Consider the following 27,048-nt stretch of genomic DNA (forward strand, 5'->3'; position numbering starts at 1 on the left):
AAGGATGCAGTTATTTTTTATTTTCCTTTCGGCATGTGACGCTCTCCGAACAAATTGGGACGGCGAGAGGAAAGGGCCGAGGCAGCTCAAGAGAAAGAGGGGGAAAACGCGCCTTCAAAATCCAGAGGGGGTCTCTCCAGGTCAGCCAGCCTGACCCTCTGAAGGAGAGCAAAGAATTTGGAAATTACAGAGGGGACGCGGGTGGCGCTGTGGGTTAAACCCCAGAGCCTAGGACTTGCCGATCAGAAGGTCGGCGGTTCAAATCCCCGCGACGGGGTGAGCTCCCATTGCTCGGTCTCTGCTCCTGCCAACCTAGCAGTTCGAAAGCACGTCAAAGTGCAAGTAGATAAATAGGTACTGCTCCGGTGGGAAGGCAAACGGCATTTCTGTGCACTGCTCTGGTTCACCAGAAGCGGCTTAGTCCTGCTGGCCACGTGACCTGGAAGCTGTACGCCGGCTCCCTCGGCCAGTAAAGCGAGATGAGCGCCGCAACCCCAGAGTCGGCCACGACTGGACCTAATGGTCAGGGGTCCCTTGACCTTTACCTTTGTGCAGATCTCACTGTGCAATTGCAGAAGGGCTCTTGTTGACGTTTCCCCGATATCTAGTCCCCCCCCCCCGGTAACTTAAGACCCGGTTTTCTGCTGTGGTTTTGTCAGCGGGAATCCCGGAAGCTTCCTTTCGTCAGGTTGTCGGTTCCATCAAGTTCAGTCCTGTCTGCACGGTTTGGCAGCAGCTGTCCTGGGTTTCAGACAAGGAATCTCACCCAGGATGCCGTTGGAGGTTGAAGCCAGAATGTCCTGTATGCAGAACATGTGCTGTTCCGTTAGGCTAGGATCCTTCCACTACAGATAAAGTAAGATTAATAACAATAATTAACAAGACTAATAATTTATTATTTACACCCTGCCCATCTGGCTGGGTTTCCCCAGCCACTCCGGGCAGCTCCCAACAGAATATTAAAAACACGACGAAACATCCAACAGTAAAAACTTCCCTAAACAGGGCTGCCTTCAGATGGAAACGATGCCTTATGAGGAACGGCTAAGGGAGCTGGGCATGTTTAGCCCAGAGAAGAGGAGGTTAAGGGGTGATATGATAGCCATGTTCAAATATATAAAAGGATGTCACATAGAGGAGGGAGAAAGGTTGTTTTCTGCTGCTCCAGAGAAGCAGACACGGAGCAATGGTTCCAAACTACAAGAAAGAAGATTCCACCTAAACATTAGGAAGAACTTCCTGACAGTAAGAGCTGTTTGACAGTGGAATTTGCTGCCAAGGAGTGTGGTGGAGTCTCCTTCTTTGGAGGTCTTTAAGCAGAGGCTTGACAACCATATGTCAGGAGTGCTCTGATGGTGTTTCCTGCTTGGCAGGGGGTTGAACTCGATGGCCCTTGTGGTCTCTTCCAACTCTATGATTCTATGATTCTATGATTCTAAAAGTCAGTTGTTTATTTCATTGACGTCTGATGGGCAGGCGCCACCACCGAGAAGGCCCTCTGCCTGGTTCCCAGTAACCTCACTTCTCGCAGGGAGGGAACCTCCAGAAGGTCCTCGGAGCTGGACCTCAGTGTCCGGGCTGAACGATGGGGGTGGAGACACTCCTTCAGGTATACTGGGACGAAGCAGTGCAGGTGGAACACATTTATCCTGGCTAGTATAGCCTTATCTTCCTCTTTTCTAATCTGCTTTTAAAGCTTTCAGAATCGGTGGCCGTTACTTCTCTCCTGAGGGAGGGAGTTCTGCAGTTTAACCATGAATAAATCTGTCGTGACTCTTCTGAAATACTGAGCAGAAAAAAAGGATAATTCAGAGCAGGTCCATCAAAGGAATGTGTTGAGGAGCTTTTTGGAACCTGGGAAGGGCTGTAGCTCAGTGGTCGGGCAACCGCCTCCTGTGTCGAAGGTCGCAGGTTCAAATCCCGGCGCCTCCATTTGCAGTAACCGAGACAGTTGCCTTTAGCGTACGGAATAAGCGGCGCCCGACTTCTGAACTTTGCTTAGAGTAGACTTCTTGCCATCAAACACAGAGCTTCTTGCAGGTGAGAAAACAATGAAGTTGCTTATGTGATAGAAAAGGTTTCTCGTTGTTGTTTTTTTTAAATAACTTTTATTCAAAATTAAAACAAAACATATTATCCAGAAACATATCATCCTTATTTTCCCCCATTTTTCCTCCCTCCCCCCGCAGAACCCACCCACCCCCCGACTTCCCTCAGTTCCAGTCTTTGATTTCTCTAAAAATGCTGTTGTATAGACCTTCAAACTATTTAGCTGATTATTATCAATAAAAAGTTTGTGAATGTTTATTCCAAACCAGCCAAGGAGTCCAGTTCGCATTGTTGTATCTTCAAATACTTTGTAAAGGGTTCCCATTCAACTTTAAAGTCGCAGTTATCCTTGTCCCATAGCTTGTATGTCAGTTTTGCCAGTTCTGCATAATCCATCAATTTTTCTTGCCATGATTCTTTAGTTGGGGTTTCTTCAGTCTTCCATCCTTGTGCTACCAGAACTCTTGCGGCCGTTGTCGCATACATGAAGATGTTTTTCAGCTTTTTTGGCCGATCTTTCCCTACAATCCCTAATAAAAATGCTTCAGGTTTTTTAACAAATGTTAAATGGAACATTTTCTTCAATTCGTTGTAAATCATTTCCCAAATTTTTTTAATTACCTTACCATCCCACCACATATGAAAAAAATGTCCCCTCCTTTTCCTTACACTTCCAACATATATTTGAACTAGTTTTGTACATTTTCCCTAACTGCACTGGTGTCGTGTACCATCTGTACAAGGTTTCTCGTTGTAGCCTTAACTTTCTCGTCTGGTGGGAGGGAGTTCCATAGACCGACAGCATGAAGGAGTCGTTTCTCTCATCCGACACTCAGAGGGAGAAAAAGCTTTTCCTCTATCCTCTTTTTTCCGTGCCACAGAGAATTATACAAACATCTATCCTGCCGCCTCTTTCTCGTAAGTCCCAAATGCCTCTGATCACCAAAAAATTGATGCTTTTGAATTCTGGTGCTGGAGGAGACTCTTGAGAGTCCCATGGACTGCAAGAAGATCCAACCTCTCCATTCTAAAGGAAATCAGCCCTGAGTGCTCACTGGAAGGACAGATCCTGAAGCTGAGGCTCCAAGACTTTGGCCACCTCAGGGGAAGAGAAGACTCCCTGGAAAAGACCCTGATGCTGGGAAAGATGGAGGGCACAAGGAGAAGGGGACGACGGAGGACGAGATGGTGGGACAGTGTTCTCGAAGCGACCAACATGAGTCTGACCAAACTGCGGGAGGCAGTGGAAGACAGTAGGGCCTGGCGTGCTCTGGTCCAGGGGGGCACAAAGAGGCGGACACCACTAAACGACTAAACAACAAAATCCTGCCGCCACTCGCTCGCCTCTTTCTCGTAAGTCTCAAATGCCTCTAGCTTTCCTTGCAGGGACGTCGCTCTCGGCGCAGCCCACCTTTCAGGGTTGTTGTGAGGTGGGCGATAAACACCGCAAGAACTGGCTGGTTGGCAACCTCACCGCCAGCATCTATGGACCAGCAGCAGTGTCGGGGTCAAGGATCCATAGTTTCTGGGATGTTTCTGTGCCACGAATAGATTTATTGGCTATCGAATCGCCCTCCTTCACCTTCTCGCGATTCCTGCCCTTTCCCCTTCCTTCTGAAGACAGTCAGCTTTCAAGAGGGAAATTGCTTGCGTCTGGGGTTTCTTTCTTGGTGCTGAGCGTGGGTAGGGCATCGTAGAACTGGAAGAGACCCTGACAATCATCTAGTACAAGGCCCTGGAATACGCAGGGATATCCGCGAAAACGATTTACGAAAATGCAGGAATATGCTCTGCAGCTGTTCTGTACGGCGATCGAACCTGAAACCTTGGCGTTTTCACCACCTTGCTCTAACTAACTGAGCTATTTTTCGTCCCTCCAAACATACCGGTAATAAAGTTATTATTCACGTAAGGAGCCGTGTTGGTAAAAAATAAAAAATAAAAAAAGATTGTCCAGTAGCACCTTGTTGTTGCTGCGTCGTTTAGTCGTGTCCGCCTCTTCGTGACCCCCTGGACCCGAGCACGCCAGGCCCTCCTGTCTTCCACTGCCTCCGCAGTTTCGTCAACTCATGCTGGTAGCTTCGAGAACACTGTCCCACCATCTCGTCCTCCGTCGTCCCCTTCTCCTTGTGCCCTCCATCTTTCCCAGCATCAGGGTCTTTTCCAGGGAGTCTTCTCTTCTCATGAGGTGGCCAAAGTCTTGGAGCCTCAGCTTCAGGATCTGTCCTTCCAGTGAGCACTCAGGGCTGATTTCCTTCAAAATGGATAGGTTTGATCTTCTTGCAGTCCATGGGACTCTCAAGAGTCTCCTCCAGCACCAGAATTCAAAAGCATCCATTCTTCGGCAATCAGCCTTCTTGATGGTCCAGCTCTCACTTCCATACATCACTACTGGGGAAACCAGAGCTTAATTGTCCAGTAGCACCTTAGAGGCCAACGAAGTTCGTTCTTGGTATAAGCTTTCGTTTGTATCTGAAGAAGTGTGCATGCACATGAAAGCTTATACCAAGAACAAACTTAGTTGGTCTCTAAGGTGCTACTGGACAATTTATTCTATTTTTTAAAATTTTTAAAATTATTATTATTAATTTTAAAGGAAAAGAGAAGGGGCTTCAGAGAGTGGTTTTCTGAAATGCCTCCCTCTTTCCGTTAAACTTTTTTTTGCGGCCACATTTTACAGTGAGCAGAGATGCTCCGCAGAGCAGTTTGCTAAACTGCTCCCTGAAGCTCCTCTCTGCTATCTCTTAAGCAGAATCCTTGCCTCCCATTCTGCTTGCTTGCTCACCCGCCTCCCTGTTTGTTGTTGGCCACGCAGGAGTTGACGTGGCCCCCTACTGGCTGAAAAACTGAACTTCAGAGTGAGGACAGACTTACATGTCAATGGATATAGGAAGAAAGTGTGGAGACACTAAAGTCCCGAGAATAGTTGGTTAACATGAATGGGGAAAGCTAGATAGTTGTTCACATGTGTGTGTGTGTGTGTTTCAAATCAGTGGTGGCTAGTCCAATAGGGCAAATGGGGCACTGCCCCACCAACCTCTGTTGTGTTTTGTAGGTCAAAACCAGGAATTGGGGTCCAGAAAGTGGTAGCCAGCTCAGTGCGGCCAGGATTGTTGTTACGTGCTCAGACTATGTTGGAGTCATAGAATTGTAGAGTTGGAAGGGACCCTGAGTGTTAAGTTGTGGGCGAACATATTAGACGACACAGCGATTTCTCCAGAGCAGCTCTTTATTTGTAAGCTGGACAGAACTGAACAGCAAACAGCTCAGCCGGCCTGCTTTTATAGGCAGCCGGGTGTCAACATTGTAGCAACAACAACCCAGGGTTTCCCGCCTAAAATAACTGACGTGGACCTGAGTGAAAACTATCTACAGTATCCCTCTGCTGGCCCAGGGTGAGAACTTCAGTACATAACACTGAGGATCATCTAGTCCAGCCCCCTGAAATGTAGCTGACCTGTACGGGGCTTGAACCTGCAACCATGGCATCATCAGCACCAAGCTTTAGCCAACTGACTGGCAAGCTACCTGGCTGCTGAATTCTGCATCAAATGCAGCTGATAACATTACAACCAGGGTCTTTTTTTCAGCCGGAATTCACCGGAACTAAGTTCCGGTACCTCTCAGGAACTCTGGCAGAAGAGCAGGACAGGGTTCAGGCAGGAACAGGCTACCAACAATGTTGCTCCCGCAACCTGGGACTGGGGCTGGCCGGAGCAGCTCTGCCGACAATCAGGGAGGCGAGGAAGCAGGGAGGCTGCGGGTTGAAGAGAAGGAAACTCTGGGGTGTTTTGGGGGGGCATCCCGTCATGCTCCCCCATAAGATGTGTGTGGGGTGCTTTGGCCTTCCGACAGCTCCTGAATTGAATTGCACCCTCCATGCCGTCTGGCTAGGGAGGTTGAGGCTGTGAGAGTCCGGCCACAAAGGGAAGTGTGCTGGTTTCCGTGAGGCGTGGTCTGAGTCCAGTCCGAGGTCGAGGGAGCAGTACTGAGGCCGTCCGTCAAAGCTGAAGCTGGGTCCATGGCAGGGAGTTGGGCAAGGTCAGAAGATCCGGCAGGAGAGGGTGCAGGCAGGAACTGGCTAGCGACAATGTTGCTCCCGCATGGGGCTGGCTTGCTTTTATCTGCCCTGAGGCATAGGGCGGCCCCAGTCCTCAGGTGACTCGCCTCTCCTGGCCTGGAGGCGAGCACTCCTCCTGCGGGAACTTAGTTCCCTCCGCCTCTCTGCCCTGAGCCTCTGCAGCTCAGGAGAGGCTGGAGGATTACTGGACCCAGAGGCAACCTCAGCTTCCTCTGATGGGGCTGAGAGTGGAGCACCTGCAGGCAATGGGTCCTCCATCACCTCAGGAGCCAGAACAGACTCACCTGAGGACCCAGCACAGGTGAGGAACATTCAGGCTCATGCTCCAGCCCTGGCTCAGCTGGTTCTGGAGGCAGGGACTCCTGTGCAGGCTGGGATTCCTCAGGTTCAGCCTCCGAGTCCAAATCCCAGGCGCCATCACATGAGGTGTCCCCGAAGGAAGTCAGGGCAAGACGAGGGACCTGAGCGTGCAGGCCGAAAGAAATCGAAAGATCATCTGTCTCGAGACGGTCTAATCTCTTTAGCAGGTCTGGGTTCTTATTTTTGAAAGGGAGTGGCGGGAAAGAGACAAAGAGAGGGCTCTGACCTCATGGCTATAGATAGCCAGGGTGTAGAAAGAGCTTTGCAGAAGTCCAGCTTCCTCCCTTTCCACCCGGATGCTTGGAGGATGAAGTCACTGGACTGTGAGTGACGGCGCAGGGCACTCACTCACGGGACGTGGCGTCAGAAACCTGGAATGGGAGGCGATAGACAAGTAGGAGAGGAATGGAAGGGTTTGGAGGCAGCCGTGCCAAACGATGGCCACAAGAATTGCCTGCGTGGGGGTTGTTAACGGAAAAATCCGAGGGCTCCCTTGGACAAAAAAACAAAGACACCAAGCACGATTACTTGGAGCAAAAGAGCAGCCTGTAGGCTTGGCCTTCATTGAACTGTTGCAACAGGGTGCTCCCCTCGCCTGCAGGAGAGAGGAGGGACCTAGAAAAATGGTGTGCAAGGCCTTATAAAGACTTTTGAAATTGCCACCCTGTAGATCAAGACCACCCCCAGAAACATCACATACATACATCACAGAAGGGGTGTAACCTAAGACCACCCCTCCGATACATCACACCTACGTCACAGAAAAGGCGGTCTACAACAGAAATTTGAAGGTTGTTTTTCTCCTGTCCTTGTTTATCTCCTGTCTGGCTGGTTACTTGATTGGATTGCCTGGGGAGCCCGGCCAGTCTTTTGTAGTGATAAATACTTAGTTCCTGGGCCAGGTCACAGGCTCACACCCTATTCAAACACAGACATACCCTTAAGACAGGATTTGTGAAGGAAAAGACAATGGGGAGGCTTTTCCACTTTGACCTTGCAGAGAAAAGATTTGCTCGGTTTAGGAATCAAAATGGTTCCAGGTTGGCCTTCCTGTGCTGATCTATGTATGTGGTTGGTTGGTACGCTTATGAACATTACCATATATCTAAGACCATAAAATTCCTATCACAGGGTCCGGCGGGGAACGAAGCCAGGCTGGTCACCTGGGGCCGAGCCTCGTGCGCCCCAGGCAAGCAGCCGGTTGCAAGCACGTTTTAGTAGCCGAGTTGTGTGTACGACTAGCCTTGAGAAGACGCTGATGGATCAGGGCAATGGGTTCATCCTGCACGGATTCCTGATCTCACGGGGGCCAGCAATGTGCCTCCAAAGGGACACCCCGGAGCAGGATCCGAGTGCGAGAGAGCATCCAGCCATCCGATTTATACGCAGTTGGTCGCTGTTCTCTGCAAGTGAAGGCCTCCTGCAGAAATCTTATTAATATACCGTATTTTTTGCTCTATAAGACTCACTTTTTCCCTCCTAGAAAGTAAGCGGAAATGTGTGTGCGTCTTATGGAGCGAATGCAGGCTGCGCAGCTATCCCAGAAGCCAGAACAGCAAGAGGGATTGCTGCTTTCGCTGCGCAGAGATCCCTCTTGCTGTTCTGGCTTCTGAGACTCAGAATATTATTTTTTCTTGTTTTCCTCCTCCAAAAACTAGGTGCGTCTTGTGGTCTGGTGCATCTTATAGAGCGAAAAATACGGTAGGTCCATTCCATACAATACAGAAATCCAGCACAGTACGGCGTCTAAATTCACAGATTAAAAACTTTGGAGTGGAAGGAAAGGAGGACTTTTTTCCTGCCTCCCCGCTCCCAGATACTCTCTAAAGACTGAAAAAAAGACACTCTGAAGAATATTAAGGGGTGAGCAGGGGAAGGACTTTGTTGTTGTTGTTTAGTTGTTTAGTTGTGTCCGCCTCTTCGTGACCCCCTGGACCAGAGCACGCCAGGCACTCCTGTCTTCCACTGCCTCCCGCAGTTTGGTCAGACTCATGTTTTTAGCTTCGAGAACACTGTCCCACCATCTCGTCCTCTGTCGTTCCTTTCTCCTTGTGCCCTCCATCTTTCCCAGCATCAGGGTCTTTTCCAGGGAGTCTTCTCTTCTCATGAGGTGGCCAAAGTCTTGGAGCCTCAGCTTCAGGATCTGTCCTTCCAGTGAGCACTCAGGGCTGATTTTCTTCAGAATGGAGAGGGTTGATCTTCTTGCAGTCCAGGGGACTCTCAAGAGTCTCCTCCAGCACCAGAATTCAAAAGCATCCATTCTTCGGCGATCAGCCTTCTTTACGGTCCAGCTCTCACTTCCATACACCACTGCTGGGAAAACAATAGCTTTAACTATACAGACCTTTGTCGTTCAGATAGTAGATGAGTCTCAAAAACCCGGGATATGCATCTTGCTCTCTAGGAGGGTTATTTTGGTCAGAACTGAGTATTAATTCCAGAGTTAACTTCCTGTAAATGAAAATTGGTGTCCTGGGCTTCTACCCATGTACCAGTTTCTCCTCCTTTCCCTTCTCTCTCTCTTTCTCTCCTTCCTTGCCCCCCTCCGCTGCCAATTTCCTTAGCTCCCTCTCATGCTGTGGGGGCAGGCGGACGTGCACTTTTCAACTCCCGGAGACCTTTGCGGGGGGCCCTGGCGATCCGTAGCGCCGTGCCAGCCAAACTCCGTCGCTTCCTTGGCAGAAAAGGACAGCAGGCTATTTTAAAATCCAGGAGCGAGAGAGAGAGGCGTTCCTTTCCTCCAAGCCTGGGGTGTTTTCTGCTTTGTGGAAACCGCCTTCTTGGGGGTCCCAGCTGGAGGGGGGGCCATTGGGTGACAGATGGACCCTTCGCGGGTGAGTAGGGCCGCAGAGGAGGGTGGGGAGATTTCAGTCAGGACACAGAGATCCATTATTATTTTTCCCCGCCCAGAACAAGGAAGTTGTGTTTCCTGATAGATTCCGCCCCCTCTCTGATTTGCTGGCCTGCCTGTGACTCTGATCTTGTGCCTTTCATGAAAAGCCGACAATTTTCCCTCTGCAATCTCTTCTGAGATGTTTTCTTTCCCGCTTTGACTGCCCCACCCCTCCTCAACCCCTAGGAAAAGTTTGCAAACTGCAACTTTAGGGAACAAATTCCCAATATTTTAAAACTCGCTGTGCGCCCCATAGGCTGAACTTCGGCACTTGTCTCTAGCACCGCAACGGTGGTCCTTTTTGAGCAAATGCAGAGTGATTTTTTTCCTTTCTGCCGAGTCACGCAGACGGTTTCAACTCTTGTAGGCAGTGATATCTGATCCTGGCTGTCTGTGTGTCATCCGTCATGTGTCTCTGTGTGGCTGGGTCTGGGAGATACTCAATTTTGCATTTTAAATAGGAAGACAGCAGCAGCTTGGTTCGCAAACTTAATCCGTTCCGGACGTCCGTTCCAAAACCAAAGCGTTCCAAAACCAAGGCGCACTGCTTTCCCATAGAAAGTCATGCAAAGCGGATTAATCCATCCCAGGCTTTTAAAAACAACCCCTAAAACAGCAATTTGACATGAACTGCTTCTGGTGCAATGGGACACCGTGAAGGAAACCAGAGCACACGGAAATGCCATTTACCTTCCCGCTGGAGCAGTACCGATTTATCTACTTGCACTTTGACGTGCTTTCAAACTGCTAGGTTGGCAGGAGCAGGGACCGAGCAACGGGAGCTCACCCCGTCATTGCGGGGATTCGAACCGCCGACCTTCTGATCGGCAAACCCAAGAGGCTCAGTGGTTTAACCTCCAGGAAGTATACCGCATTTTTTGCTCTATAAGACTCACTTTTTCCCTCCTAAAAAGTAAGGGGAAATGTGTGTGCGTCTTATGGAGCGAATGCAGGCTGCGCAGCTATCCCAGAAGCCAGAACAGCAAGAGGGATTGCTGCTTTCACTGTGCAGCGACCCCTCTTGCTGTTCTGGCATTTGAGATTTGGAATGTTTTTTTTCTTGTTTTCCTCCTCCAAAAACTAGGTGCATCTTGTGGTCTGGTGCGTCTTATAGAGTGAAAAATACGGCGGTTTTAAAAATCCACCCGGGTGGAAATTTTACCCCTGAAAAGGAGGACATGTCCTGGAAACCATGGCAACCCTAGGCTGGGATTTAGAGGCCTCCGAACTGTGCAGCAAAGTGAGGGGCCAACTGCAGCTGCCATTGTGGTCCCTGACCGTTGGCATGCTGGTTTCTGGGCATCAGACGGGTGTGTGGGTTTTTTTTAGGGGGGGGGGGTATCCTAGCTTAGAGAAGGCAGCTGCCCACCGCCAAGCCGTCGCGGGGGCCGCTCGATGTTCCGGGTCTCTCGAAAGCGGCTTAGTTCGACGGCGGCATCATTCTGGCAGGGCTAATCGGGAGGGAGGGAAAGTTGTCGGAGTGGCTGATCGGATTTCAAGCCCTGTCCTGGTTCATTGCTGATCTCTACCCCCCCCCCTTCACCCAACTCCCGTCGCCTAATCTCTGGGCTGAACCCAGATTGGCACAGACCGGAGAGAGCTTTTAAAAGCTTTCAACTGTCCTGGGAGGCTGGGCTGCGGAGGTTTATGGCAAGGCATAACAGATTGAGGTTGAATCCTGACAAGACAGAAGTACTGTTTTTGGGGGACAGGGGGCAGGCAGATGTGGAGGACTCCCTGGTCCTGAATGGGGTAACTGTGCCCCTGAAGGACCAGGTGAGCAGCCTGGGAGTCATTCTGGACTCACAGCTGTCCATGGAGGTGCAGGTCAATTCTGTGTCCAGGGTAGCTCCATCTGGTACACAGGATGAGACCCTCCCTGCCCGCAGACTGTCTCGCCAGAGGGGTGCATGCTCTGGTTATCTCTCGCTTGGACTACTGCAATGCGCTCTATGTGGAGCTACCTTTGAAGGTGACCCAGAAACTACAATTAATCCAGAATGTGGCAGCTAGACTGGGGACTGGGAGCGGCCGTCGAGACCACATAACACCGGTCTTGAAAGACCTACATTGGCTCCCAGCACGTTTCCGAGCACAATTCACAGTGTTGGTGCTGACCTTGAAAGCCCTAAACGGCCTCAGTCCAGTATACCTGAAGGAGCGTCTCCACCTCCATTGTCCAGCCTGGATACTAAGGTCCAGTACTGAGGGCCTTCTAGCGGTTCCCTCGCTGCGAGAAGCCAAGTTACAGGGAACCAGGCAGAGGGCCTTCTCGGTGGTGGTGCCCTCCCTGTGGAACGCCCTTCCACCAGATGTCAAAGAGAAAAATAACTACCAAACTTTTAGAAGACATCTAAAGGCAGCCCTGTTTAGGGGAGCTTTTAATGTTTATTAGCTTATAGTATTTTAGTGTTTTGTTGGAAGCCGCCCAGAGTGGCTGGGGAAAGCAACCCAGCCAGATGGGCTGGGTATAAATAATAATAATATATTATTATTATTATTATTATTATTATTATTATTATTATTATTATCTTCCCCACCTTTCTCTTCGAGGAAAACAAAAGCCCAGAATGGATTGCAGCCTCACCCCAAAATGGTGGGCTCCCATCTCTCAGTCTGTCCAACACTCAGGTATGCTTGGACTTGTACGGTCGTATCTTGCCTCTCAAATGCCTTGGCTCCCGAACAAATCAGCTCCCGAGCTATCAAAAGTGAGCTTTCCAGTTTCTGAACGATTTTCAGAAGCCGAACGTCTGGACGGCGGCTTCTGCGACTTCCGATTGGCTGCAGGAGCCAACAGGAAGCCGCGCTTTGGTTTCCGAACATTTTGGAAGTCGAACGGACTCTGTTCAAGGTACGACTGTAGTTCCACAGTGTTGTTGGTACTCTAGTTGCCAACACCACCCCCTGACTAATAATAATAATAATAATAACAACAATTTTATTATTTATATGATGTCCATCTGACTAGAATGCTTCAGCCAATCTGGACAGGTTTCCAGCGAAATAGAAAAACACCGTAAAACATCAAACATTTTTTAAATACCCACTTCCCTAGAAAGGGCTACCTTCAGATGTCTTCTAAAAGTCTGTTTAACAATTGAAGACCCTCCAAGTCTCCCTATTTTCCAGGGAAAGTCCCGGTTTCTGATTTGATACCGGAATGTTCTGCTTTTCCTTAGGAAGTCCCTATTTTTATTTAAGAAATCTTGGAGGTGATGGAATAGGATGTCCCTATTTTCAGGGGAGAAATGTTGGAGGGGATGGAATAGGACGTCCCTATTTTCAGGGGAGAAACGTTGGAGGGGATGGAATAGGACGTCCCTATTTTCAGGGGAGCAACATTGGAGGGGATGGAATAGGACGTCCCTGTTTTCATGGGAAAACGAAACGAAAAGAGCCGCAAATACAAAAACGCAAAATAAAAAGCAAAAACAGACAGACCTCAGCGTAACGCTCAAATCAGAAGCGTAACACTCAAAAAGGAAGTATGGCTCTCAAATCGGAGCACGTTCGGCTTCCGGATTTGCAGCATTTGGGTTCCAAGTTGTTTGAGTACCAAAGGCGTTTGAGAACCAAGGGGACCCCTGTAAGGGTTAGTAACTTCCCCTCCAGCTTGCGCAATCCTGTGTCCCTTGCCACGGTTTGTGCTTTTGCGGCGTTCTTGTTTAGGTTACTTATTATTACTCCCCCTTATCTCGCCGCCTTTCTTGGGCTAGGAATGCAAGGCCGCTGCATTTTCCAAAGCAGGAAGGGGTTGCAGAACAGAGCCCAGGGCGCTTTGATGGTGTGTGGCGGTTTGGTGGCAGTGTGTGTGTGTGTGTGTATGTGTGTGTGGACCTCCGTCGGGAGATTATCGAAGGCACAGATGTACACGTCGGCTAATGAATTACTCCCAGCGGAGACCTCACCTGGCTTGACCTCCGCTTCGACTGCGCCCCGGCGAGGGAGAGCTGTCCTCTCGTGACCTTGCCGCCGGGAACTGCGGCTTTTGTTGCATGACATTGCAGCCTCTTATCTCCCCAAACCGACCCCCTTCCCAACCTTGAGCGAAGGGGGGGGGTTGCGGGCAAACAAGCAGGAAACACGCAAATCCAAACCCGGGTACGTCGGCGGAAAGATGGGCCGACGTCTTGCGCAAATTAATATTCTTATCGCTGTTGGTTGTTTTATTTTACTGCCCTAAAGCCCCAGGGCGTAGCTTAGTTTTGAAAACTCGCCACTACCGGGAAACGCACTGGCATCTAATAAAATGTAGCAGAAGTTCACGCAGTTGCTTATGGGATGGTTTCATCGCCGGTCTTTTTTTGCACTGGAAATATTGGGCCTGCTTTGAAAGAGGATTTGGGCAAATTCACGGAGGGAAAGGAATCTCAGTTGCTGGGAACTGAAGATGGGGGAGAGGGTGAGGCCACAACTGGAATACCACACCCAGTTCTGGGTTCAAATCCTGATTGTGGGTTCGAGGGGCTTATCGGTTGGCCACTGTGAGAAAAGGAGGCTGGGATAGGTGGGCCACAGGACTGTCCCTGAGGACGCGGGTGGCGCTATGGTCTAAACCACTGAGCCTCTTGGGTTGGCCTATCGGAAGGTCGGCGGTTCGAATCCCTGCCATGACAGAGTGAGCTCCCATTGCTCTGTCCCAGCTCCTGCCACCTAGCAGTTCGAAAGCACGCCAGTACAAGTAGATAAATAGGTACCACTGCAGCAGGATGGTAAACGGCGTTTTCGTGCGCTCTGGTTACCGTCATGCACCAGAAGCGGTTTAGTCCTGCTGGCCATATGACCCGGAAAGCTGTCTGTGGACAAATGCCGGCTCCCTCGGCCTGAAAGCGAGATGAGTGCCGCAACCCCCTAATTGCCTTTGACTGGACTTAACCGTCCAGGGGTCCTTTATCTTTTTTTTACCTTACCCTGGATCAATGGACTTTTCTCAACCTGTGGGTCCCGAGATGTTGTTGAACTACAACTCCCATCACCCCTAGCTAGCAAGGCCAGAGCTCAGGGATGATGGGAGTTGTAGTCCAACAACATCTGGGGACCCACAGGTTGAGAACTGCTGCTTTAAAGGTTTTGTCTACCAAGGGTGCTCCTCACGTCCTACGTCCTCACGGCCCTCCCATAAGCTCACAAAGTACTGTAGTTAAGCGTGCCTAAAACGGCATATATTAAAGGAAACTTTGTACCCAAACGCGGGATGTTGGTGGGGGAAATCGCTTTGCAAAAAATGCAGCTGTCGGGCAAAATTGCACAATCAGCGAACAGGTGTCGATAAACCTGCACTGATGTATTTGCATGGGGACCTGATTAAAAAACAACAACGACGAATAAATTTGCAAACTGAAACGTCGTAGGTGGAATTTAAGATGGGGGGGGGGGGATGAAACGAGCCACTGAAATGGACAGGTTTTGCCCCTCCGTGACTGCTAGGGGGCTGGGAGACCAGGAAACTGCGTCGGGCAAGGCGAAGACATCGCGAAAGGGTTGAAGGATAGACATTCCCAATTAGCGGGGCAGCTGCACGGTTTTGTATTACCTGCCCTGGGAAAAAACAGCCTGGCAGCCCCTTTAGATGAGGAAAAGCCATTTCTGTGGCGGGGGCCAGACTTAACCCTTTCCCAGAACTTTGAATTCGTTGCTCCATTTCTTCCAAATGCCTCCCTTCCCTCCCTCAGCCTGTTTGGTTATCCTGATTGGGAATTAATTCAGCATTGAGAAACCCGAGGCCTCGGCAGGGTGTGTGTGTGAATGTGGCCCTCCGCTCCTTTCTGACCGGCCCTCGGGACTCTCCTACGGCCACCACACTCCTTGCCAGCTCTGCTTCACATTTCTGGCTGAGATGCCTCCTCTGATCAGAGAATCATGGAATTCTAAAGCTAGATGGGTCCCTGTGGGGTCATCCAGTCCAACCCCGCACAACGCAGGACCATGCTGCTCTCGAACCTGCAACCTTGGCGTTCATCAGCACCACGCTCCAGCCAACAGAGCTACCCGGGTCCATGAACTCTCGCCGCCTGGGTGTGGGGATAGAAAAAAATTCTGTGCATGTGTATTTGTGTAGAAACTAGCTTACTGCGCATGGGAAAAATTTGCATCTGTTTCTGCGCCCACTTATGCCTTCTGGACCCCCCCACCAAAGCCATGTGGCCCCTGGAAGGTTTTGCAGGAGGGACTTTGCCCCCTGGGCTGATTAAACTTCCCCAGCTTGGTTTGAGAGAGAGAGAGAGCAGAAAAGGAGAAATTATTTGTGTGTGTGTGTGAGAGAGATGGAATCTGTAGTTACAGTGGTACCTTGGTTCTCGAACGGCTTGGCTCCCAAGCAAATCGGCTCCCAAACAACGCAGACCCAGAAGTGAGTGTTCCGGTTTGCGAACGCTTTTTAGAAGCAGAACGTCCGACGCGGCTTCCGGTTGAGCACAGCTTGTCTTGATTTCCGAACGGTTTCGGGAGTCGAGCGGGCTCCCAGAACGGATTAAGTTCGAGAACCAAGGTACCTCTGTAAAAGCTAAAGGTAAAGGGACCCCTGACCATTAGGTCCAGTCATGGATGACTCTGGGGTTGCGTCGCTCATCTCGCTTTATTGGCCGAGGGAGCCGGCGTACAGCTTCCGGGTCATGTGGCCAGCATGACTAAGCCGCTTCTGGTGAACCAGAGCAGCGCACGGAAACGCCGTTTCCCTTCCCACTGGAGTGGTACCTATTTATCTACTTGCACTTTGACGTGCTTTCGAACTGCTAGGTTGGCAGGAGCAGGGACCGAGCAACGGGAGCTCACCCCGTCATTGCGGGGATTTGAACCGCCGACCTTCTGCTTGGCAAGTCCTAGGCCCTGTTTAGACCACAGCGCCACCTGCGTCCCAGGTACCGCTGTATTGATGTGCAATTTTGCAAATCCTGGGAGGTCCGGCAATTCGGGCTGCTTCCTCTCTCTCTTGCCGCTGCCTCGGAGCGGATCGCTGCGTTTCCACCAGCCCTGCCAAAACCTCCTCCGCCGCGGCAGGTCGGGAGAGCTGCAGGCCGTGGCGTACGAGTGGAAACTGGGGCTCCGTCGGCTGCCCAAATCTGCCGCCTGAAGCCGCAGGCTCTGGGTGGGGCACAGAGGATGAAGGGGGGGGGGAGAGAGAGAGAGAAACAACATTTCCAGTCAAGCCGTGCAGAGCCAAATTTTCTTGGCACAGCAGCAGGGCGGGTCTTTGGCTGCTTGGTTTCTGGCCAAAATGCTCAATTACTCATAAGGGGAAGCAGATTTCAAATTGTAGCTGGAAGCTCTTCTGAAGCGGCTGCTTGTTCCGTCCCGTCCCGTCCCGTCCGTATCCTGCCTCCTCCTCCTTACCACGAGCTCAAGGTCCCTCCCGTTCCCCGTTTTCTTTCCACAACGGCCCTGCCGGGTAGGCCAGGCAGAAAGCAGGCAGTTGCTCTTAGCTCGCCGGCTGCAGCTGATGAACAGAAACACTGGCCTCCATTTTTATAGGGTTGCTGTGACCTGTCTAACTTGCAGAGCAGGTCTCTTGCAAATAGTGTTCCCCCAGCTGAAAAGACATGGATAAAAATTCCTTAGCTATAAGCTAAGAGTGTGGGACGCGGGTGGCGCTGTGGGTTAAACCACAGAGCCTAGGACTTGCCGATCGGAAGGTCGCGGTTCGAATCCCCGCAATGACGGGGTGAGCTCCCGTTGCTCGGTCCCTGCTGCTGCCCACCTAGCAGTTCGAAAGCACGTCCAAGTGCAAGTAGATCAATAGGTACCGCTCCGGCGGGAAGGTAAATGGCATTTCCGTGCGCTGCTCTGGTTCGCCAGAAGCGGCTTAGTCCTGCTGGCCACATGACCCGGAAGCTGTACGCCGGCTCCCTCAGCCAATAAAGCGAGATGAGCGCCACAACCCCAGAGTCGTCCGCGACTGGACCTAATGCTCAGGGGTCCCTTTACCTTTAAGGTAGTCTCTATGGGAGTATATTGTATTTAATTATGGGGTATCAGAGTTTTTAGGGGGCTAACCATTCTGGGATCACTGAGATAGCAGGCTTGTTGGTTTCTGATTGTCTGATTTTTTCAATTTCATTGTTCTGTATGGGACAATGACTATAAAGATTATCATATCGTATATAGAAGAGGCAATCCTTCCTTAGAGAGGTGAATGCCTCTTCTTAGAGCGGGCGTGTATCTACCCAGATATGTTTGGAGGAATGTCTGTACGCAGAAGAGGCAATCCTTTCCGAGAGAAGTGAATGCCTCTTCTCAGATCAGGCATGAATCCATGTGTTTGGAGGAATGTCTCTATTCAAAAGAGGCATTCTGTGCTGGTCCCGGGGGGAGGTTACCGTGGGGCGAGGTCCAGGACCTGAGTCAAGGGTCGGCAGACAGTCCTCCACAAGCGAAGCAGGGTCCAAAGCGAGGAGCTGGGCAAGGACAGGAACTCTGGAGGAACCGGACTGGGTGCTGGCCAAAACAGCTCTTCAACGACGTTGCTCCCGCAACCTGGGACCGGGCTGACTGGCCTTTATCTTCTCTGAGGCCAGGTGCAGTCCTGGCCCCCAGGAGACGCGCCTCTCCTGGCCTTAAGGCGAGCACTCCTCCTGGGAGAAACCAGTTCCCTCCGCCTCTCTGCCCTCAGCCTCTGCAGCTCAGGAGAGGCCGGAGGGTTACTGGACCCAGGGGGAGACTCCTCTTCCCCTGACGGGGCTGAGAGTGGAGCACCTGCAGGCAATGGGTCCTCCATCAGCTCCGGAGCCAGAGTGGATTCATCTGGTGTCTGCTCCTGAGGATCCGGCACAGGTGAGGACCCTTCAGGCTCAAGCCCCTGCCCCGGCTCAGCCGGCCCTGGCGGTGGGGACTCCTGTGCAGGCTGGGATTCCTCCGGTTCAGCCTCTGAATCAGATTCCCAGGCCATCACACCTTCCCTCTTGAGAGAACGGATGTGGGACTCCCTCTTGACTGCCTCTCTTTCTCTCTCTCTCTTTTCCAGGATGAGTTCCACCCGTTTATTGAGGCACTACTCCCCCACGTCCGGGCCTTCGCCTACACCTGGTTCAACCTCCAGGCCCGCAAGCGCAAGTACTTCAAGAAGCACGAGAAGCGCATGACGAAGGACGAGGAGCGAGCGGTGAAAGACGAGCTCCTCAACGAAAAGCCCGAGGTGAAGCAGAAGTGGGCGTCCCGCTTGCTGGCCAAGCTGCGGAAGGACATCCGCCCGGAGTACCGGGAGGACTTTGTCCTCTCCATCACGGGGAAGAAGCCCTCCTGCTGCGTCCTCTCCAACCCCGACCAGAAGGGCAAGATGCGGAGGATCGACTGCCTCCGACAGGCCGACAAAGTCTGGCGGCTGGACCTGGTCATGGTCATCCTCTTCAAGGGCATCCCGCTGGAGAGCACCGACGGGGAGCGGCTGGTCAAGGCCGCCCAGTGCACCCACCCCATCCTCTGCGTCCAGCCACACCACATCAGCGTCTCTGTCAAGGAACTGGACCTCTACCTGGCGTATTTCATCCGAGAGAGAGGTAGGTGGCCGGAGATGGCTGGAAAAACTCGCTTCGCGCCTCGGCGTCTGTGGGACTTCTTGGCGCAAATGGAGGGGCAAATGGAGTTAAGGGAGGGCGTTTTGTGGTGCTAGATTAAGGGTAGTTGTGAAAGAAAGGAGGGCATTTCACAGTTGTGAATTAAGGGAGGGCATTTCGTGGTTGTGATTTAAGGGAGGGTGTTTCGTAGTTGTGAATTAAGGGAGGGCATTTCATAGTTGTGAGTTAAGGGAGGGCGTTTTGTGGTTGTGAATTCAGGAAGGGCATTTTGTAGTTGTGAATTAAGGGAGGGCGTTTCGTGGTTGTGAATTAAGGGAGGGCGTTTCATGGTTGTGAATTAAGGGAGGGCGTTTTGTGGTTGTGAATTAAGGGAGGGCGTTTCATGGTTGTGAATTAAGGGAGGGCGTTTTGTGGTTGTGAAAGGGCATTTGGTAGTTGTGAATTAAGGAAGGGCATTTCATGGTTGTGAAAGGGCATTTGGTAGTTGTGAATTAAGAAAGGGCATTTCGTAGTTGTGAATTAAGGGAGGTCATTTCATAGTTGTGAATTAGGAGAGGGGCATGTCATAGTTGTGAAAAGGCATTCCTTAGTCGTGAATCTAAGGAGGGCATTTCTTGGTCACATATCAAGGGATCTCCTCTTGCAGTCATGAATTTTGTAGTCATTTTATAGTCATGAATCACAGGACATCCTTCCTTGGTTGTGAATTAGAGGATAGGTTTTAGTCATGAACTAAGGAACAGCATTCCTTGGTCACAAACTAAGGGGCAAATGGATCTGTCTATTTTGGTTTTTCTTGGATCTTGACCCCTTCCCCTTCTCAGCATTGAGTTTGTCCCATTTCTGCTTGCAATACCAATTTAAAAATTCTGCGTGGGATTTTGCACAGATATTTGAAGGCGTTTCTGCTGGTACAGCGAGGGTCATAACTTTCAGACATTTTACTTGCGCCAGTTCAGCTATATGGCCGTAAAACTGCCTGGTGGGTGGGATCCTGGCTGCAGAGCACATTTTGAGGGATAACACCATCTTGGGTGACCCCCTTCATTTGAGAAAAGTGCAATCTGGGGTCGGGTTGTGTTTTAAACGTGGGCCGAATAATAGTGTATCCTGAGGCTGGCGTATGTCAAAAAGTAAAATTCCTTTTACTAAAAGTCCCCAAATTAATTGAGCTTTTCAACCACCAAAATTGTCAAGCTTTTGGGGGAAACCTCCCCCCCCCCAATAGTGGTTTTAAGCTTACATCCGGGTTTCCCCAGACATTTTGCAGAATTCCCCCCTGACGCTATTTTTACACCCGAAAACCTGGACATGTCGGGAATTTTCCTGACGGATGGCAAGCCTAAAGGTAAAGATAAAGAGACCCCTGACCATTAGGTCCAGTCGTGGCCGACTCTGGGGTTGCGGCACTCATCTCGCTTTGTTGGCTGAGGGAGCCGGCGTACAGCTTCCGGGTCATGTGGCCAGCAGGACTAAGCCGCTTCTGGCAAACCAGAGCAGCGCACGGAAATGCCGTTTACCTTCCCGCCAGAGTGGTACCTATTTATCTACTTGCACTTTGACATGCTTTCGAACTGCTAGGTTGGCAGGAGCAGGGACCGAGCAACGGGAGCTCACCCCGTCATTGCGGGGATTCAAACCGCCAACCTTCGGATCGGCAAGCCCTAGGCTCTGTGGTTTAATCCACAGCGCCACCCACGTCCCTATGGCAAGCCTAGTGCAGCCCTAATCTAGCCATGCTAATAAATTGCCCCTCCTTGTATAAAAGCAGTATATCTGTCAATAGAACAGGGGGACTGGACAAGAAAGGCATTTCTGAAAAGTAAGAGCTGTTTGACCATGGGATGGAAGGCCGTTGCGGACTCTCCTTCCTTCGAGGTTTTTAAGAGAGTTGAGATGGTCCCTTATCAGGGATGCTTCGGCTGAGATTCCTGCATCACAAAGGGGGTTGGGCTGGATAGCCTCTAGGGGTCCCTTTCAACTCTGCAATTCTGTGATTCCCAGGAAAACTGAGCCGAGTAACAACCCGTTTTGCTCTTTCTCCTGCCGGCGGTGAATATTAAGCCCTGATAACTTTTAACCAAAAAACTTAACTTTTAACCAAAAAGCTACAACAGCGGGGGATAAAGTGAAGGGCGATCGCTGCACAGCGTGCAAAAAACGTGTGGTTTCCCCCTCCTCTTGCTGTTTCCTGACCCTGACCTCAGCCTGTCTGGGTCAGCAGCCTTGAAATCACCTGATCTAATTGCTACCAAACCCCAGGCAGTAAAATCACAGCTGATAAGGCCTCCTGTCACTTTCGCTCTCTGGAGGAAGCAGCCCTCCCTCCTTTTCCCTTTTAAGGTAGATTCTTCCCTGTTTAAGGCAGAACAGGGATTCGTTCTTGGTCTGCGGCTGCAAAAAGCATGTGTCGGCCCCCTACAGCCTCAAATTTCTTTGGTTCTGTGTGAGTCTCCGACGGGCAACCCTGGTTGTTGAGTTAATTCAGAAAGGGGGGCACGTTTCTGCTGGGGGCCGCACGCCGGGGCCGGTGGGTCGAGTTGCAAAAGTCTGTGGAGCCAGAAATGCAAGATTTCTACTGGGTTAAACCACACAGCCTAGGACTTGCCGGTCAGAAGGTCGGCGGTTCGAATCCCCGTGATTCTTTTGCCAATAATCCATGCCTTTGAGCCAGTTCGCTCGAATAGTAGATTGCTTTACTTGCGTGAAAATCTTTTGCCCCTCTTTCCTTTTTAGAAAGAAGATCTTCACAAACCCTTCCTGCCGTTTACTGCTATGATTCAGGTCGATCTGTGCTATGCATTGCGAACCATGTTTTCCTCCCCTCCAGAATCCTGGGAGACGTAGTTTGCTAAGGGCGCTGGGAACTGTAGCGTGGTTGCAGGGGGGCCCGAACTACAGACCCTGAGATTCTTTGCAGGCAATGGCGACGCATTTGCTTTAAATGCGCAACCTTCGTTTTTATCCGAAACCTATTCACCTTAATGAATTCAGCAAGGCCCAGAGGATGGCGACTTTTCAAAGCCTGATAGTCTCTGACACACCTCCAGCTGCCCACTAGGGAATCCCACTGCCTTGGGAGCGACTGCCGCACTCCAAGAATTTGACCTGGGTCTCTTGCTGTCTCCCTGGTCCTCCAACTCAGCCGGCAGAGACTCTTGATCTCTGGAGGTTGTGGGTTCGAATCCTGCCTTGGCCCAAAGATTCCTGCATTGCAGATTCTAGCATTCTAATATGGAGTGGGAACTGTGGCTATGCCCCCCTGCCTTTTGCCAGCACTGCATTTCGCGGGTCCGACTTTGCAGGCTGTGTTTGTGGGGGGTTTTTTGTGGGGGGTGTCAGTTTGTGGGCGACGCATAGTTTTAAGATTCAGCTCCCGTTGTCTCTGACATTATCAGTCTGAAGCAGTTGCAGCCAGTCTCTCTTGCCAGCCCTCCTTACGATATACGATAATGCTCTCACTCTCTCTCTCCTTTCTCCTGCGTCAGCAAAATAATTTTTTTTAAAAAATAGATTCTCAGCCGATTGCTCTGCAACGGGCAACCCCAGCTGGTTAGAAAGATCTTTTGCATCTCAATTCTTTCCTGGGCTGGATTTTATTTTATTTTAACGGGGAGGGGGGGACAGAGGGTGTCTCTATCTCTCCCCCGAACACTTTCCACAAGGGCAGTTTGGTCAGTCCCCTTTGCTAATTTCCTTGTTTATATTTTAGGGAGATATTTTCAGGCTGATCACACTCATAGTGATAACGATAAATGCAGCAAGGTGGCACGCAATAAAATAAAATACGTTAGTAAGTACCGATCGGGAAAAAGGGGAAAAAATACCACTTTTTTTTAAAGGGGGTGTTTAAAAGAATGTGGGACTGAACTTCCAGTGGCAGGCACTTCCGCAGGGCAAAGCCTCATTCTGAGGCAGACTTTCACTAACAAAATGAATAGGGGCAGATGTCAGGTTCTGCACTTAGGAAGGAAGAACCAGATGCACAAATATAGAATGGGCGACACCTGCCTTGCTAGCAACAACCCAATACCCCCCCCCCCAAAAAAAACCCCACATACAGTATTTTAAGAGGGCGTAGGATGTAAATCAGATCACCCAAAGGCCTGGTTAAAATGGAACGTTTTTGCCTGGCACCTAAAGGTGTGTAATGAAGGCGCCAGGTGAACTTCCCTGGGGAGACCATTCCATAGACGGGGGAGCCACTGCAGAAAAGGCCCCGCTCTTGTGTTGCCACCCTCCGGACCTCTTGAGGAGGGGGCACACGAAGGAGGCCCTCAGAAGATGATCTCAGGGTCTGGGTAGGTTCATATGGAAAGAGGCGGTCCTTGAGGTATCGTGGTCCTGAGCCGCTTAAGGCTTTATAGGTCGAAACCAGCACTTTGAATTGGGCCCAGAAACTAATCGGTAGCCAGTGCAGTTGGACTGGGATCAGTGCAGTGTGCTCAAACCGTCTGGTGAGCAACCTGGTCGCTGAATTCTGCACCGGCTGAAGTCTCTGAACCGTCTCCAGAGGCAGCCCTACGTAGAACGCATTGCAGTAATCTAACCTTGAGGTTAACAGAGCATAGACAACAGTAGTTAGGCTCTCCCTGTCCAGATAGGGGCGTAGCTGGGCAACCAGCCGAAGCCGATGGAATGCTATGCTCTGCCTCCACTTTATTGCGTCTGAATACCAATGGTTGTTAGGGACGCGGGTGGCGCTGTGGGTTAAACCACAGAGCCTAGGACTTGCCGATCAGAAGGTCGGCGGTTCGAATCCCCGCAATGACGGGGTGAGCTCCCGTTGCTCGGTCCCTGCTCCTGCCCACCTAGCAGTTCGAAAGCACGTCAAAGTGCAAGTAGATAAATAGGTACCGCTCTGGCAGGAAGGTAAATGGCGTTTCCGTGCGCTGCTCTGGATCGCCAGAAGCGGCTTAGTCCTGCTGGCCACATGACCCGGAAGCTGTACGCCGGCTCCCTCGGCCAGTAAAGCGAGATGAGCGCCGCAACCCCAGAGTCGGCTGTGACTGGACCTAATGGTCAGGGGTCCCTTACCAATGGTTGTTAGCCACAGGAGGGGTGAAAATGCTATGGTGCATGTGGGTTTCCGACAGCCACCTGGTTGGCCACCGCGAGAGGAGGACACTGGATGGGGCGTGCTGTTGTCCCGATCCACTGGGGTCCTCCTTGTGGGTTCAATACCGTCACCATTCTTAATCTGGCCAGAGAATGCAGCGAATTCAATCACACCCTTCTCTTCCTTCCCCCTCTCTCTGCCGTTCAATATTTCCCTCTTTGGATTTTGGATCTGCAACCGCAGTGGGGGGAGGGGAAAGGGCCGGCGCGTGCATGCGTGCGTGTGTATACGTGTGCCCGGAGTTCCTTCTTTCCTTCCACACGCCTTCGCCGCCTCCAGGACGGTGAGGTCACGGCTGAAAGTCAAAAGCGTTGCAGCGTAATGGTAATCAATCTCTTGCCATCGATCAAATCATATTGCGCCTTTACTTAGTGCTCTGGCAAACAAGGAAAGGTTTTCCGTAGTGGGGGGTGGTTTATATTTTGCACGGGCATGGAGTGGAGGGCGCTTGTGTATCGGGGGGGCGTGTGTTTGGTGGGGGGAGGTTTTTTGGAGAGAGAAAAAAATGCTATTTATAGAGATGCAGACTTGGCCACAAGGAGCTGGTCAAGTGTGAGAGCCAGTGTGGTGTAGTGGTTAAGAGCAGTAGTCTCGTAATCTGGGGAACCGGGTTCGCTTCCCTGCTCCTTCACATGCAGCTGCTGGGTGACCCTGGGCCAGTCACACCTCTGAAGTCTCTCAGCCCCACTCACCTCACAGAGTGTTTGTTGTGGGGGAGGAAGGGAAAGGAGAATGTGAGCCGCTTTGAGACTCCTTCGGGTATTAATAAAGCGGGATATCAAATCCAAACTCCTCTTCTTCTTCTTCTTCAAGAAGATTTTGACCTCCTTGCAGGCAATCTTGAAAGGATCGTCCAGCAAAAATGTGACTCCTGATTCCTGGGAGGTGCTCCAGATCACTGTTGGAAGCTATGAGCCAAACAAGCCAGCCTCCTGGCTTTAATAATAATAATGTTGATGATGATGATGATGATGATGATGTTATTTCTACCCCGCCCATCTGGCTGGGTTTCCTCAGCCACTCTGGGCGGCTTCCAACAAAACACTAAAATACAATAACCTATTAAACATTAAAAGCGTCCCTAAACAGGGCTTCCTTTGGATGTCTTCTAAAAGTTTGGTAGTTATTTTTCTCTTAGACATCTGGTGGGAGGGCGTTCCACAGGGCGGGTGCCACCACCGAGAAGGCCCTCTGCCTGGTTCCCTGTAACTTGGCTTCTCACAGGAATGGAAACGCCAGAAGGCCCTCGGCGCTGGACCTCAGTGTCCAGGCAGAATGATGGAGGTGGAGATGCTCCTTCAGGTACACTGGACCGAGGCCGTTTAGGGCTTTAAAGTCAGCACCAACACTTTGAATTGTGCTCGGAAACATACTGGGAGCCAATGTAGACCGGTGTTATGTGGTCCTGGTGGCCGCTCCCAGTCCCCAGTCTAGCTGCCGCATTCTGGATTAGTTGTAGTTTCCGGGTCACCTTCAAAGGTAGCCCCACGGAGAGCGCATGGCAGTAGTCCAAGCAGGAGATAACTAGAGCATGCACCACTCTGGTGAGACAGTCCGTGGGCAGGGAGGGTCTCATCCTGTGTCAAACCATAAACAGAAGCCATCTTTCAGTAGCACAGGAAACCTCCATGTCTCTGGATGAAATGTGCTCCTCTAGCCTTCCCTACCTGGCCCCTGTTCATTATGCTGCGGTTGGCACGGCCACCTACTGGCGGTTGCAGAAACTTACTGGTCTTGCTTCTCTGGAGAGGAGTGTGTGTACAAAGTTAAAATTCGCACCCACTGCTCCGCCCCTTTTGACAAACCGCTCCGCTAAGAGTCTCTTCCTAATCTGCCTGCTCACCTACCTGCCTCCCTGTTCATTATGCTGCGGTTGGCGCGGCCACCTACTGGCGGTTGCAGAAACTGCAGCGTGATGACAGCCTTAGGTTTATATTTATAGAGGAAGAAAGTGCAGGCGCTTCTTATGCAGAAAGCCCCGCGGATATTTGGTGAAAGGCAGGAGGCAGACCTACGCTCACTTTTCTAGGTGGTGGCTGGTCCGTTAGGGGAAATGGGGCACTGCTGCCCCCAAACTTAACCAGCCTTTTTTGCCCCTCCTTACGACCAGTCCGGAGGGTGCCCTTCGCTGTCAGTTCCATCCACCATCTCCTTAGCCTCAGAACTCAGGAGGGACTGGGATGCAGTCAAACTGAGAATCATTTGGTGCTGCTGGTAGTTGTCTATGGCGCCCCCTGCTGCTGGGCTCCCTGCCTTCTAACCTATGAGCCCCACTGGGCGCCAGCCAACTCGGGGAAGTGGCTATATTCAGGGCTGAGCCCCTCGCATTGGAACAGAGGGCGCTGTCTTCTGTCTATCCCAGCAATGTCAACACTGGCTGGCAGCTGGCTTTTCGTGGGTTTCAGATGGAGGACCTTTGCGACCCTAACTGGAGACGAAAAAGGGTCGAACCTGAGGTCTTTTGCATGCAAACCGGCTGCTCTCCCACTCAGCTCTTCCTCTAAAGATGAGGCAAGAGCATAGTCCTCATGCTATTGAACGGACAGCTGCTTTTACAGAGGTAGCTAGGAATCGGTTTGACACCAAAAAAAAGGGGGTTTCTATTTGTTCCTCCACTGGATAGAAATGACCCACAGATCTGCCCAAGATAAATCAGATGGGCTTGAAAAATATTAGGGGTCCATTCCCCCTCTTCTCTTCCTCCAGTTTGCGGAAGGGTTTGTGTCCTAGGCCTAGCGATCGGCAGAAGACAAGAAACTGGAACGCAACGGTGATGAGCAATTTAGGGTCTTACCAGCCCCATCTGAGACCCTCCCTGCCCACAGACTGTCTAGCCAGAGTGGTGCATGCTCTGATTATCTCCCACTTGGGCTACTGCAATGCGCTCTACGTGGGGCTGCCTTGGAAGGTGACCCGGAAACTACAACTAATCCAGAATGCGGCAGCCAGATTGGGGACTGGGAGTGGAGACCATATAACACCGGTCCTGAAAGACCTACATTGGCTCCCAGGATGTTTCCGAGCACAATTCAAAGTG

At 51.1% G+C, this 27,048-nt stretch overlaps 1 protein-coding gene across 4 annotated transcripts in view; it reads left to right on the forward strand.

Moving 5' to 3' along the window:
* The window catches only part of NFIC (nuclear factor I C), a 96,842-nt gene that overhangs the window by 17,335 nt on the left and 52,459 nt on the right, over positions 1-27,048 (forward strand). For 3 of the 4 annotated variants that reach the window (XM_079960733.1, XM_079960731.1, XM_079960734.1), the window contains exon 2: positions 18,343-18,874. In XM_079960733.1, coding sequence (XP_079816859.1) covers positions 18,343-18,874 — 532 coding nt within the window. Of the gene's footprint in view, positions 1-9,200; positions 9,325-18,342; positions 18,875-27,048 lie in introns of those variants that run through there. The other variant, XM_079960732.1, reaches the window with a different exon arrangement.

Source organism: Podarcis cretensis, assembly GCF_951804945.1.
Source record: "Podarcis cretensis genome assembly, chromosome: 18".
Classification (NCBI taxonomy): Eukaryota; Metazoa; Chordata; class Lepidosauria; order Squamata; family Lacertidae; genus Podarcis; species Podarcis cretensis.